The sequence below is a fragment of the Anarhichas minor genome, unplaced genomic scaffold, assembly GCF_050575085.1.
Source record: "Anarhichas minor isolate MPS153535 unplaced genomic scaffold, ASM5057508v1 ptg000023l, whole genome shotgun sequence".
NCBI classification, from domain to species: domain Eukaryota; kingdom Metazoa; phylum Chordata; class Actinopteri; order Perciformes; family Anarhichadidae; genus Anarhichas; species Anarhichas minor.
In genome coordinates, this window is record NW_027466469.1 from 6,651,786 (window position 1) to 6,666,359 (window position 14,574).

The 14,574-nt window shown below is 39.4% G+C and overlaps 1 protein-coding gene across 1 annotated transcript; it reads right to left on the reverse strand.

Annotated features, from left to right (window-relative positions):
• Positions 1-1,704: 1,704 nt before the first annotated feature.
• On the reverse strand, positions 1,705-14,574 carry LOC142955402 (calcium/calmodulin-dependent protein kinase type 1D-like). Its single transcript, XM_076096910.1, has 12 exons — positions 14,556-14,574; positions 13,486-13,576; positions 9,545-9,670; positions 9,096-9,170; positions 8,546-8,684; positions 8,045-8,168; positions 7,140-7,215; positions 6,713-6,825; positions 3,899-3,977; positions 3,687-3,774; positions 2,348-2,694; positions 1,705-1,768 (listed from the first exon to the last, which is right to left on the reverse strand). Exons 2-12 carry the CDS (start codon positions 13,569-13,571, stop codon positions 1,705-1,707), a joined length of 1,317 nt encoding a protein of 438 aa, XP_075953025.1. The 5' UTR covers positions 13,572-13,576; positions 14,556-14,574.

Sequence of the window (14,574 nt, forward strand, 5' to 3'; positions counted from 1 at the left end):
CTTCTCTAGCAGTTGTCAAAGAATTGTGGGAGATGTAGGAAGTTATAATCTGGGGTTGAAGAGAGAGGGGTTCAGAGTGGAACTACTCTCAGCCCAGTCTCCAGGAAAAAAAGTTGACATTGTACGTTTCTGCAAATACATTGAATATGCAAGTGACATAGCATATCGAGCGACTGTCATTGATAACTATCAATGACATATTATACCACGTAACTACGTGGTATAATATGTGGGGGGGGGCTTCTGTAGGTTACATTTACAATCAGAAATCCACAATGTGTGTAAATACCTTTTGAATGTACCAATATATACATATATATATATACATTCATACATATATACATACATACATACTGTATATAAATATTTACATACATATGTATATACATACATATATATATACATACATTCATATATACAGTATATATGATAGAATATCATCAATATTTGACAAGTGACATAGTGATTTTGTCAATATAAGCATTATAGAAAAAGACCACAGCTTCTGAATTTCTGACAGCAAAGAGACAACACAAACTTTTATTTGTCAGCAGCAATACACTCCACTGCATTGCACCACAATTATTGTATTTTTCACAGCTGAAAATGGTTGAATTAAAAAAGTTACATTATTTATTTTCTGTTTTTTATCCGTTGTTTGTGCAGGATCCACAGTATTGAAATAAAAGCCTGTTAATACTTTGTAAGCTTCATTGGAGATCCATTCAACACAAGAAGCATGACGAGTAATTACTACATACTTGCTGAGAAAATAATACAAAAAGAAACAAATATGTCACTACATTTGTGAACTCAGAATCTCTATGGCATCATTAGTGTTGACAGCATCTTTACACCAGCTTGTGGCACTTGATGAGCACAAGAGAGCAGCTTATGTATATGTCACAGAAAACACTGGGAGTCACTGACTCCACCTCCATGACTCCAAAGTAAAGTTTAATCTCATGAATAATAACAACCATCCTTCATCTTGGTGTAATAATAATACATGTCCAAAAATCTTCAGTCAGGTTCAACAGTCCAAACACTACAGTTAAAGGTGCATTCCCTGATTTGGTTATAGTCTCCAGTGGTGAATATACATTCAGTATCTTAAAAAAGTTTCAGAGTCTAAAAAAGCTTATCAGCTTTATAAAAACCTATAAGCCATCGGAATTCAAGGTACAGCCATGTCAGTGAAATACGATGAAAACATTAAAAAGCTTTCACATTGCATATGTACCCTAAAGCTATTCAAAACAAATACATTTCAATGGTATTCAGTGACATGTTGACAATAGATAGAAGTGAATAAATGTCATTAGTGTGACACAGTTTATATGAATCAATGAATTCCTGTTTAATGTGGTGTTAATTACAGATATGCAGTCATTCCATGTTAAAGTGTTTTTATAGTGCAGATATGTTTTTATGTGTGTGTCTGTCGATGGAACATGTGTTCTGCAGCAGAGAACCACAGCAGACATGAAAAAGCTGAGCAGCAGATGTGTCAACACCTTCATATCCAGAGGGATGCCACTGAGCGTCGTCAACTCAAGAGACAAACTAAAAAAGGGAGATTTTTGAAAATGTGTTATCAATTAGATGCAGGTCTGAGTTGGCAATTTGTATAGCCAACATCTAAATTCTGACAGAGAGATGACACTTTACCTGCATGAGATTCATCTCTGGTTAGCCAGCCAATCACATGACAGAACACACTCCAGACTGAAGCGGCTGGTCCTTCCTCTGAGACACAGCATCCATGCTGTGATACATCACACACAACCAGGATTATAGACACACACACATAAACGCGAAAAATACAACTGTCAAAATATCTCAACATATAAACAGACTTGAAAAGCATTTGAACAATAATTATATAATGTCATACTGGAGATATATTATCCACTGCATTTAATGAAAATACAAATAATATGAAAATAATATAACCTCTTTATTTACTCTAATAGTTAATGATAAACGCTCAGAACCACTGGGCCAGGCGTTAAATCTATAGATTGAGGAGTGTTTTTTTACCAAAAGGTAATGTTTGTGGAATTGTTATACTATAGGCAATTCAATATCGCATACCTCTGACACAGACAGAGTAATAATCACTTGTGGGGTACCGATTCTAGGACCTAATCTACATAACTTATCTCCAAAATGCAACAGATAAAATATTGCCAATACTTTTTGCAGATAATATTAATCTCATAGTTTCACCATGAAATAGGCATATTTATGTCCAAATAAAAAATATATATGGAGAAATATTGTCATAGACTTTTTTCTATGTTGCCCGATTTTCCAGCAGCTGGAGCAGGGCGGTAGCTCTCACCTCTTAGATGGCCTGAAAGGAGTGTCGATCTCTGAAAGGAAGTTATTGACCTCTCTTGATCCATCAACAGTGAGGGCATTGCCAGGCTCACTGTGACTGGCTCTCAGTGGTGGACAGAGACAACTGCCCGACTCAGGACTACTGCAGGATAGATGATTGGCTGCATGAAGTGGATTCCCGTTTGGGTCGAGGGCATCAGCCCCGTGGTGGCAGGGTCCCAGCGCCTCCTGGTCATTCTGGGAGGCCTGTACTGTGATGTTCGGCATGAGGTGTGAGGGGGGCGGCTCAGTGAGGGACAACTGCAGTTTCTTCATGTGATGGATTACTGAGGCTGCGTTGAAGGCTTGCTGTTGGAAATGCCCATACAAAGGAAGAGGGTTATAATGGTGCTGCCTACGTACATCATGAAACTTCTGTCTTGAATCAGTAAGGACAGCCTGTCATGAACATGTCATGGTTGGCTTTATATAAAAAGTGACTGTGTCACTAATCATTGACTTGACCTCAATTCAATTGGTACAGTTTGTAAACAGTTTGTAGACACCCAAGTTAAATAGGGTAAAACATGTAACTAATAGATATCATCATGAAACTTCCCCTGTTGATTTATTACATTGAGACAATTATTTCTTATATTAAGTTTTCTGAAAATGTATGTTTGAATATGCAAATGATGCATTGTCTTTTAAAATTTGCAAACCGAAATGTGAACATTGAATGAAGCTAGGTTCAAAATTAACAGACATCAACCGACATCAGCCATATAAAAAATTCATTTTCTCCATGTTTTTAGTAATACAATGTTGTATAAATCATGTTATGAATGATATATGAACAAATCCCTCTGTAAAAACCTTCAGAACATAGAGAGGAATGAAACTGGAAAGTTTGGTGTATGTAAGAACTACTGAAGTGGAGACTTCTGGCTCAGAAATTTCGAGAAAACGGCCTTTAAAGATATACATTTTGAAGACACTACAGGTGAGTGGGTAAAAAAATTAAATAATAGATATCAACATGAAACTTCCCCAGTTGATTATTTACATTAAGACAATTTTTTCTGAAATGTTATGTCTAAATTTGCAACTGAGGCATTCGCTAATGCTATCTTGTTGAGGAAGCAAAATCCCAAACTCACAAAAATGCAAAGTAATCCACCTTGCCACTGTTTGTCAATCGGCTCAATATGTTTCAAATGCTCATATTTAGTTAAAATATGGCTGCATACACTGTATTTGTTTGTATGTTGCGTGGTTAGCTCAGCTTATGTTGGTTGCCCATAAAAGCAAATGTGGTTGCAATATAAAGTAGTCCATGAGCCGACAGCAGTGTCTCTTACCTTCCATTTGGATTTGGAAAAGCTTCTCTCCAGCTGTTCACAGACAGACTGATAAATGTCCAGGTCTTTAGCTGTGTTTTCAGCAATCCTGCAATCAAGTCACTGACATTAGTTCATTTGGAAAACAAAAAAAAGACGTGTGTGTGCGTGCGTGTGTGCGTGCGTGTGTGCGTGCGTAAGTGCGTGTGAGCGTAACAAGAGAAAGGACTCACCATGGGTGTCTGAGTGCCTGCTCGGTGAGGAAGCGTTTCGTAGGGTTTTTCTCCATCATATTCCTGATGAAGTCTTTGGCTGTTGAGACATGGCATGCTCATCTGTTAGTGTCTGATTACAATGCAGCACTCGGACCTGCTGCAAGCATACAAAAATACACATAATTCCATCTAAAGTATTTTGCCAAAGTTTATGCAATTTGAACTTTCAGGCTGCAACAAGAGACGGCAACAACAGAGCACCTGTGACTCTCCCCTAACTCAACTTGTAACTTTATCCTGAGGGTAATTGCAGAACGAATCTCATGCTTGTGTGTTTAAGGGATGTTGAAGCTTGGATAACAGCTGGTGTATAAAGGAGACTTTATTGTTGTATGGTGTTGTGTATTGTTGTACTTCTTTAAACAGTGTCTTATCCTTGACCCTTATGTGGATGAGATGACCTTCTGAAATTTTAGTTTAGTTTAAAGTTCTTAAAAAAGTCAAGTCATCTACAACAATAAAATAATATTTATATTGCTTCTTCACACCTTACATGGCATTTACTTTTGCTTATTAATTACTTATCAATTCATTAGTTTGCACTGTCCCAGTGTTTCCAGACATTTTTATGTGTTAGTCGTTCTGCAGGAGTGGAGGTATGTAACAGTAGGTGACAGCACTATGCTGATACTTATGCTTCACAACTGGAAGTAGAATAAGAAAGGAAAGTAGATCCTGCAATGTATGGTTTATGGTTTATGTATGGTTTTAAAATACTGAATCTATCTATTTTTCTCCTACATTTACTCATTAGGTTATAAGGACGTCTGACATGTTTCTTAATGCAAGCTCTCTGAATCCCTCAGGTGAGCGAGAACTGTCCTTGCCCATTTAGTATCTTTAGTTCAATTATATCTGCTCTAATGCAAACAGATCAAACCTCTGTAGCAGCGGGGGAGGTAAGTATGATTTAAGTAGGTATGCTGGTCTGTATTAGGTTAAGCTCTAAACACATTCTGATCTATACTTACTTAACACTGAGATTAATTATAGTAGTGACACTGTTTTTGTCACATTAAACAACCACAGCTGGATTTGAGTCTTTTAGACTTAAAGAATATTTCAAGTCCAGATGCATGCTGACTATATATGGTAAGATGACACTTTCTTTCAACTCTCCCTTTTTAATAATGCAACAGTGCAATGCACTTCATGGAACTTTTATAGAAAATAATGTGCTGCAAAGTAACAGAATAAATATAAAACTAGCTACTCCAACATTAACCTCATATGTGTTACAAAGACTACAGAAGCTCAGAATTTTGCAAGAAAAACTTGGTGGTATAACATGCCCCACCTTTTTGAACTTTCAACTCATCAAGCAGTCACATCTAAATTCAAATCAAGTTTTAAGGCAGTACGGTGTCTTCAGCTGAGGTCACACTACCTGACCTGCTGTCTTGTAATCAGGAGTCTTGAAGTTGTCGTGGTTTTCACGCTACATGACAGGGAGTCACACACACAACATGTCTCTAACTGTGTCTGCCTTCTGTTATTTTTTTGCTGACTGCATTTGCCTGCTGCATCTGAAAATGAAGCCTGAGAGCTAATGAGCTGGAACTCACTACTCTGTAAAGCCCAGGGGAGCTGCAGATTCAGCTGATAACTCTCTGTAAAGTCAGCACTACAAGCGACCCCTTTCACATTGCAGCAGTGTTTGAATTTGATTTTGTTATAAAAATATTGATTAAAGCTGCTTTAGGTCTGGCCTAGGTCCTAGACCAGGGGTCGGCAACCTGCGGCTCGCGACATATTGGGCACCGAGTTTAAACTTTAACTGGCGCCTCTTATTCAGCCGTTACGGCACTTGTTCGGCGGTGCAGGAAACACACTGACCAATGCATTGCAAATCATATCACGTGATGCAGCTCAGCCAATCAAATATGGGTATTCTGACAAGTTTCCTGACTCGAGCGAGGTTTACACACACCGTGACACACGGGTCTGAGACGAGGAAATAGAAAGAAGAGCAGGAAAATTGCGCTAATCGAAGACGTTATCTCACATGACGTTCTCCAAAAAGAGAAACGTGTTCAGAGAGAATATAATTTATAAGCAAGAATGAACAGAATCTTATATGTTAATTATTCCCACAGGCAGTTAAATCCTCTACCCCTGTCAAGCGCTTTTCCCTGCAGGTGGCTAATCATGATTTTCAGACCCCCGCCCTCTGTAAACTATCCATGGATAAATCCAAAGAAAGAAAAGTCACGGAGGAAAATAGAGAGTTTAACTCTGCGTGGACGTATTCATTTGCTTTCACTGCCAACGATGCTGACTTACCTCTATGCTTCCAGAACAAGCACACAGCATGTGCTGAAAAGTGTCACGCTGGAGATGAGCGACAAAGAGAGATTTCTCAGCTGCTGCAGCAAACTCTCCTCTTCATAAGAGTTTGATATTGTTATAACAGGTAAAATTGCAAAAACATGTCAAGAATTGTCTTTATTCTTGTTCTATATTTTCATAAATACAACAAACTATAGTTTTTGTATATATAATATAACTATATATACAACTTTATAAGCTGTGATATCAAATAGCTTTTGCGGCTCCAGACAAATTTTATTTGGTGGAAAATAGGCCAAAATGGCTCTTTGAATAGAAAAGGTTGCCGACCCCTGTCCTAGACCAAGTCCCAGTCATTTGTAATAGCATCAAAGCAACAAATAAAATTGAGTACAATTCCCCCCCCAGAAAAGTCCAACGGTATCAGATGTCAAAAACGTTTCTGAAGACTGAGAAGTGAATTTTTTTCTGTTGTTTCCTTACCTGACTCAGATATGTCATCCCAGAAAGGTGAATGGAAGGCGTACTCTGCTCTCATGATCTTTGAAAACAGACGAGTCTCATTATCTTCAAAGAATGGAGGGTAGCCGCAGAGCCTGCAACACAGAGACAAGCAGCTGACTCAGCTAATCCAATGACATCCACCCTTTGTAAATCCTATATACATTTTTGATATGCTATAACTCCGGTTGTATCAAACTGATGAAAGAATTATGATTTATCTACCAAAAAAAGTGTATGTCTTTACTGCATAACCTCAGGCTTATAATTCAAAGTAAACTTTCAAATGTAAGCTTTTTGTGGGAAAAAACTGTTCCATAACTAATAGATCCCCTCAGTTGTCCAGTCTGTTATGCCAAATTATGAACAGCCATGTAATGTGCTTGTGGGAGGACAGAAATGTACTCACAGGATGTAAGTGATAACTCCAATGGACCAGCAGTCTACTGCTTTGCTGTAGGGCTTCTGGGCCAAAACCTCAGGGGCTGTAGAATGACACACAGTAATGATGCAGGTTAACAGAAAAAAATTTACTTTTACCATGGATGTCCTCTAATATTTATGTTTCTACTAACTGCCAGCTGCAAAATGCAACAGCATAATTACACTGTGAATAAGATTGCTCTGATCAACGTTTTCTGGAAACTACGAGATGATTTAGTCTTGAACATCTTAATATCTTTACTTGTATAAATCCCAGCAATGGCAAATGATTATGTCACATAGATGATAGTATTAATCTTTAACACCTCCCATAGAAGTTTTACAGTTTAAACACCACTGACTTTAACGTGTCATTATGACGATGTGTACTCACTAGCTGCTAATACATTTAAGCATTTGAAACATGAAGACGGGCAAAGGCAAGTACCCAGGTGTGCTGACCCCTGGCATCGTAGACTGGTTCTAGGGACGTGGAATGTCACCTCTCTGGCGGGGAAGGAACCAGCGCTAGTGCGGGAGGTGGAGCGGTACCAACTGGATATAGTTGAGCACTCCTCAACGCAAGGCACCGGGTCTAGAACTAAACTCCTGTGTGAACGCTGCTGTGTTGGCCACTGAGAGGAAGGCTCTGAATGTTGATTGTGCTTATATACTGAACAGACTACCCGGGCTTCTAATAACTATTCAATAAGCATGCACACCGTATAATATAACTTTTCTATGATTCCTCATCACCACAGATAGACCACTTAAGTAACAGTGGATTGTAATTTACTTTTGAGTCATATATCCTTTTTAGTCGTGTCATTTAAATTAACAATTTTCAAGGGAGGGTTGCAAAAAACCTGTTGTGTATGTACAATAACTCACCAACATATCCTGGTGTACCACAGGCTGTGGACATCACACCGTGCTCCATCGTCTTAGACAGACCAAAGTCACTGACCATGATCTTAGCATTCTTATCTGCACTATAGTACAGCAGGTTCTCAGGCTGCTCAGAAACAGAGAGAGAAAGAGAGAGATAGAGAGAGACAGAGAGACAGAGAGAGACAGAGAGAGAGAGAGACAGACAGACAGAGACAGACAGAGACAGAGAGAAACAGAGAGACAGAGAGAGAGAGACAGACAGAGACAGAGACAGAGAGAGACAGAGAGAAACATAGAGAGAGAGAGAGACAGAGAGAGACAATTATGTAAATGTAAAGTTTTAAGTAATTTAAGCACACAGTACTTTGGAAACATCTCTGTTTGAAAAGTATTTTATTGTGATGTGTTTTGGTGTTTTATCCAATGGGGGACAATAGTGTGTGTGTGTGTGTGTGTGTGTGTGTGTGTGTGTGTGTGTGTGTGTGTGTGTGTGTGTCTTACCTTCAGGTCCCTGTGTACGATGCTGTTTTCGTGCAGGTAGCTGACAGCCTGCAGCACCTGTTTGATCACTGTGCTGGCGTCCTTCTCAGTGTAAACCCCCTTGTCTATAATGCGATCAAACAGCTCCCCGCCTGACACTCTATGCACACACACACACACAAAGGAAATCATCTATATTTTATTCGGGATCTTATTGCTACACCTTTGACCTGCCACGTGGACAAAGACTTCTGTTGGACAAAAAGGTTTTGTTGTAGGCCTGTAAAACCTCAGTTAAGGGAGATCCCACAGTTAAAGTGTGGAATAAGAAGGATTTTTCCAGTCTTAAAGCTACAGGGGAAACCAAAGGTGAAAACTGTATGTTAAGGGGTTTAACAAGCAGATGTCATTCTGTTGGTATATTTTTGGTGATAATGTTATGGCATTCATATATAAAAGAAGAACACTTACAATGTATTGTTATTGTCAGATTTAATTCCACTCACTATGATACCTGTCAATATTTTGTTCCACCAAGGTAATACTTGATGATAATAATAAATCCACTTACAGTTGCATGACCAGGTAATAGTGCGTTCGACTCTCATAGAAATCCTCCAGTCCCACCACGTTCTCATGCTGTATCCTGAAATGGTAAGAGGTAGAGGCATCACTGTTGTCCTCAGTAGCAGATGTTGCATTTAGACAGATGCTAGATGTTATTCTCGACCCTGGGCCAGTTCTTCACACGTGTATGTACACGTATGAAGAACTGGGCCCTCGTTAACTTCTGACTCAAAACAGATTGTTTATAGACAAAGGTAAGAAGGTGATACACATGCAATTCAATAAATTTAAAGAGCAACACAGTGTTGACTTCATACAACAGGAACAGAAAAGTGCTGCTGCACTGCTCTTTGTTAACTCGAACACAATGGAAATCACCTGTATGAATGTGTGTGCATGTGTGTGTGTGCGTGTGTGTGTGTGAGTGTGGGTGTAAGTCTGTGTGTGTTTTACCTTCTCAGTACATTGATTTCATTTTCGAGGTTGCTATGAGCGAGGTGTTTTTTCTTCAGACACTTCAGGGCAGACAGTTTTCCTGTTGTCTTCTCTCTCACCATATACACCTCTGAAAAAGAACCCCTGCACAAAAACAGACAGGACAGAGATACAACCATTGAAGTGATGGTTAATGGAGTGCAATCAGTTTGTGGAAATGCTCAAACATATCAAACTGTAAAGGACACAATACTATTCCTTCATTAGAATTTAAATTCAAAGTACTGGTTTTTGTTCTGGTTTAATATTCCTTTACATCAAGACATCAACAATTACCTGCAAATACTTTTTAAAAAACAATAATCCAGTCACCCTAGATGGGTGTACTATTAAACTTTACACCCTTGAAACAACTGTGGACCTCTTAAGTGGAAAGACAGTCGGGTCCCCAGACATGAGACGGGTCACTTGCTTTAGGGTCCCCAGATGTAAGATGCATCACTTCTGTTTATTTTCACTTTTCTAACTTTATTTGAAAACGTTCACCAAGTTCTATTACGTACGCTCTCGAAAGTACTTTGTATTGGTTTACCCCCTCGAGGCTAAACCTCGGCACACTGAGTGTTTATGCTTTATTTTGATTGGCATCATAAGCGCCCTGACTGCCAGCACCAGGCCGATGCCGACGGACTGGAGTTTCTCTGCTCATGACTTTAGCATTAATGTAATCTCTGTAAACACATTCTACATTCGCATCTAGAATCTCCAGGCAACAGGAAAAGATTTTGCCACTGAAGCATTGTGGTTTTCATTTGTAGTCCTAGTCGTGGTGACTAATCACATTCAAGCAGGCTTTGGTTGAATACAGTTTTGCAGGAATGAGTCCTAAAGCCCAGAAATGAGTCAGCATTTTTGCACTTCTGGTTCCATCGTCTCAAAGTCAATGGGTTTTTTGAAATAAGGGATGTGGTTAAAACAAGTTTAAGAGATTTTAATGTTTTGTTCTTCATAAAATGCATCAGTAAATACCACTCTCATGAGTTTTGAATGGAGTGATAAGCTGATCTACTTTCTGAATGTGACAGTGCATGTATTCTCTTTCTCTTGAAATGGGTCCCTATTATATCCACACATCTCCACTCCTCCCCAAGTTTTCTTCACAACCCAGAAATTGCTTTCAGTACTGTCAATATTGGTGGTTTAGAATGAATAAGGAAGCTAAGACATCTTTTTTTACAGATGTATTTTGAAGGAAACAAGTGTATCCTGTCTTTAAGTATTATCCCTTTTAATGCAGAGACCACATAAAGTGTGCTCCATCCAGTCCCAGCCCAGAGACAAATGGAGGCTGGTCGGCGTTGGCTGGGTTTCAGCATGGCAGCTATTCTCGTTAAGCTCACAGTCAGATGATAGCCAGGGTTTAATCCCTGATTTTGGCCACTGACTCAAGCATCTGTTCAGGTGATACAGCAGTTGTGACCTAAGAGGCCTCAAACCCAATAAGGGAGACTTATAAACACGCCTTATGAATGCAGTGTTGCCATCATATTTTTTGTGCACTGTGTTCTGAATTAGGGTTCGACTCGATTGGCCTACTGATACTTGCCATTGATTGAAAGTTACATCTGAGTCTGTATTGTTAGAGCAGGATATTAGCCCTTACTGAATGGAGCATATTTCATTCGATACATATCGACACAATTAAATCATCTGATCAACTTTCATAACCTAGTCTAGGAACGTCACTGGAGCCCATCATACCTTATAACTATTAATAGTCTTTAATTAGCCTTCAGTGGAGATGTTGACTTTCCTGTGAACATGCTGTTTCACACATTTTCTCCACCTTAAAAAATACGAATCACTTGAGATTCACTAGAGATATTAAAAAATCTTTAATCTGAAAACTGAATGCACTGTTGCAAAGCGGTTTAAGTCCATCACTGATTGGTGTGCAGGGTAGCACGTTTCTGTTTCCTGTTGGCACAAACACACACCTGCTCCTGCTTACACCTCCTCCCTCATCCACCAATATAGTCAGTCAGACTCTTAAATCCTATAACGAAGTGGTGCTAGGATGTTCTAGCACTGCTGCTCTGACGTCAGTGCTCAAGAACTTCAGACACACACACACACACACACACACACACACACACAGGAGACTAACTCATTCACAGCCAGTCGAGGGAGGAGGGCTTTAAGCAGCTTTGAGGCTGCAGGACAACTCTAAGGAAGCAACACCTGCAGTTAACTTAACAGCCATTTATTATTGGTCATTGTTCTGACAGGTGATGTGAAGCCAACCTGGTCTCGCTACATTTCTGGAATTGATGCAGATAAAGCACATAACAGGACAGGAGAGAAATATAGTTTGCTTTAACCACAGTGTCTTTGGAAGTTCTAGGGCACTTGGTAATAATCACATATTATTGTGTGGAACCTCAATATTAGAGTGCACCAAATTCTTGTTTAGTCATGTTTACTTATTCATATTCTTTGATGAAATATGTTGTGATTTATATCATAATGGTAATGTTATGCTGTAATAAATGTGTTTAAAGTTGATGCTAAGTTGCTTGTGTTAAACGTTTTGATTGTTTTGTTAAAAGGGCAACCCAGCGATTGAGTATTGCTCTTTTATAAAGTTGCGGGACTTCAAAATTGATGAGGCAGAGGCAAAGATGACTTTTATCCCCTAGTGTGGGTCAGGCTCCAAAAATGTTGCATCCTACGTTTCCCATGATGCAGCTGGATTGTCTTTTGTTAGGCCCGTCTGTGCCAAATCAGCTGACATTATACACCTGTTTTCACTGGCTGATGTTTGCCATGACTGGTAAACTGACTTTAACACACACAATGAGTGCAGTGACCCTTTAAATTGTAAAAAAAAAAAAAAGAGCTTTCTGGTAAAAACTAGGTTTATACTCAGCAAACTAAGGTATAAGGTAAGCATAATTTGGTGTTAGTAGTGAGGGGCAGAGGTATCAAAACAGCTGTTTGGAGCTATAGCAGAATCAGGTATAGTGTTTCTTAAAATGTAAATAAGCTCTGATGTTTTGCAGGCACTCAACACAAAATGTCAATATTAACATTGCACCTGATTAATTTTAATGGAAGATGGAAGGGATTACCCTCAGCCCAGAGGTCAAAGTGAGCCTGGTAACTGGGAGACAGACGGCAGTACCTCCTTCCATCTGATTAGTCCAGAGACAGCCCTCTGAACTTGGGAAATTACTTACTGTAACTAAAACAGTAGCGGGAATCAGGCTGCTGGCTGCAACAAAGACGTGTGTCCCATCCTTGGATGAGGGTTCATTGTATTTACTCATAATACCCGCATGTTCCCTGTCTCCAACACAAAAGCTCAAAAGATGCTTTTGTGGATGTGAACTGTGCCTGCTGTTTTCAGTAAGCAGAACATATCGTTCTGTATCTTCAGGATTTTCTGACCGACAACCATTCAATCCCACAAGCTGCTGAAGCAAGCCTACCTCCTGCCTGCCAGTTATCCTCACCAGTCCTGATTCCAATAAGGCTCCAGTAAATGGCATCCTAGTGTGACACAGGAATCTTCTGTGATTTACAAACTGTTGTCAAATAGCAGTTTGGTGTGTCTTGGTGCACGTAGACAGATGACTATCCCACCCACCCAAACCATGACATGTGGAAAAACAACCATATCGGCTGCAGGTTTCCATGCTTTTCCTCACGACTACAACTCATACTGTATCACCTGACCAAATGAGATTATTTTCAGCCAAGAAACATTTCGATCCTGAACATCCATATTAGTGAATTGACAGGCTTCTAAACTTTTTTTTGTGCAGCTTTGTCTAAAATTGTCTTAACTAGTTACCAAAAAGCGTTGAACCTTGAATGAACCTTGACACTAGTCCATGTCTTCGAACACACATTTATTTCTCTTGTCTGTCTTTACTTTCATCATCAGCAGTACTTACGATCCCATTTTCCCCTTGAAGTCAAACACGTCCTTGATATTACTGGTGCTCTTCTTCCAGCTGCAGATGATCTCCTTCCGCCCCATCTTGGCTCTGACGTTGCCGTAGACTCCTGAAGAACAGACAACATCAATCATTTCTTATGGGTAAAACTAGGATTACCGCCTTGCGGTTGTGTGCCTCCGCCAACCAGTCAAGTTGCAGTTTCCATTCATGTCTGTCGAAGATGTCATCACTTCATCATTTTATCCTCTTAGACATTTGAGACATTGTCATAATTAGAATATGAATTGTTGAGTTATAGCAAAAATGTGTTTTGTGAGGTCACAGTGACGTTCAACCACCAAATTCTAATTAGTTCATCCTTGAGCACAAGTGGACGTTTGGGTTCCTGAGATATCACGTTGATGAGAATGGGACGGACAGACAATCCCAAAACATAATGCCTCCATCCATCATCATGCATCAAGTGAAGACTGAAAATCCAATAGTGTTGAGGAATGATTTCGACTGGATCATTATCACATAAATATGTGTCTCTTTTCAACAGAGAAGACTACTGTGGACCCACTTTGACATGTCTCTGTCGCTCAAATATCAAAGTGCTAACTAAGCGTAACCTTCTCCACCTCTCATCTCATTCTGTGAATTGCAGCATATTGGCTTACATAAACAGTTGCATGTCTATGACTGAGGTCATTGGCCACTGGGTGAAGCCTATTTGTGCCTATCAGTTACACAAGATTAGAAAGGTAAAAGGCAGTGGTGAGTTAATCTTCCCAACCCTCCCTCCTTCTCGTCTCCTGTGCTCATCCCATGTGTCTGCTGTGGGAACAGATTAGTGGCTGATTCCCTGACAGGACAAAAACTGGATCCTTTCATAATCCTGTTGCATGTCAGGATTAATGAACACTGGCCTTCCGATAATATTTGCTGAAACGCGCCAATATTTGTACATCCAAACATTGATATGCCAAATTATGAAAAGTTACACTCAGGAAATCATTGTCACATTTTTTTGATTAATTCTGATTATACAAAAACGTAAAATAGTAGAATGCTATAACCACAGGATATTTCACATATTGT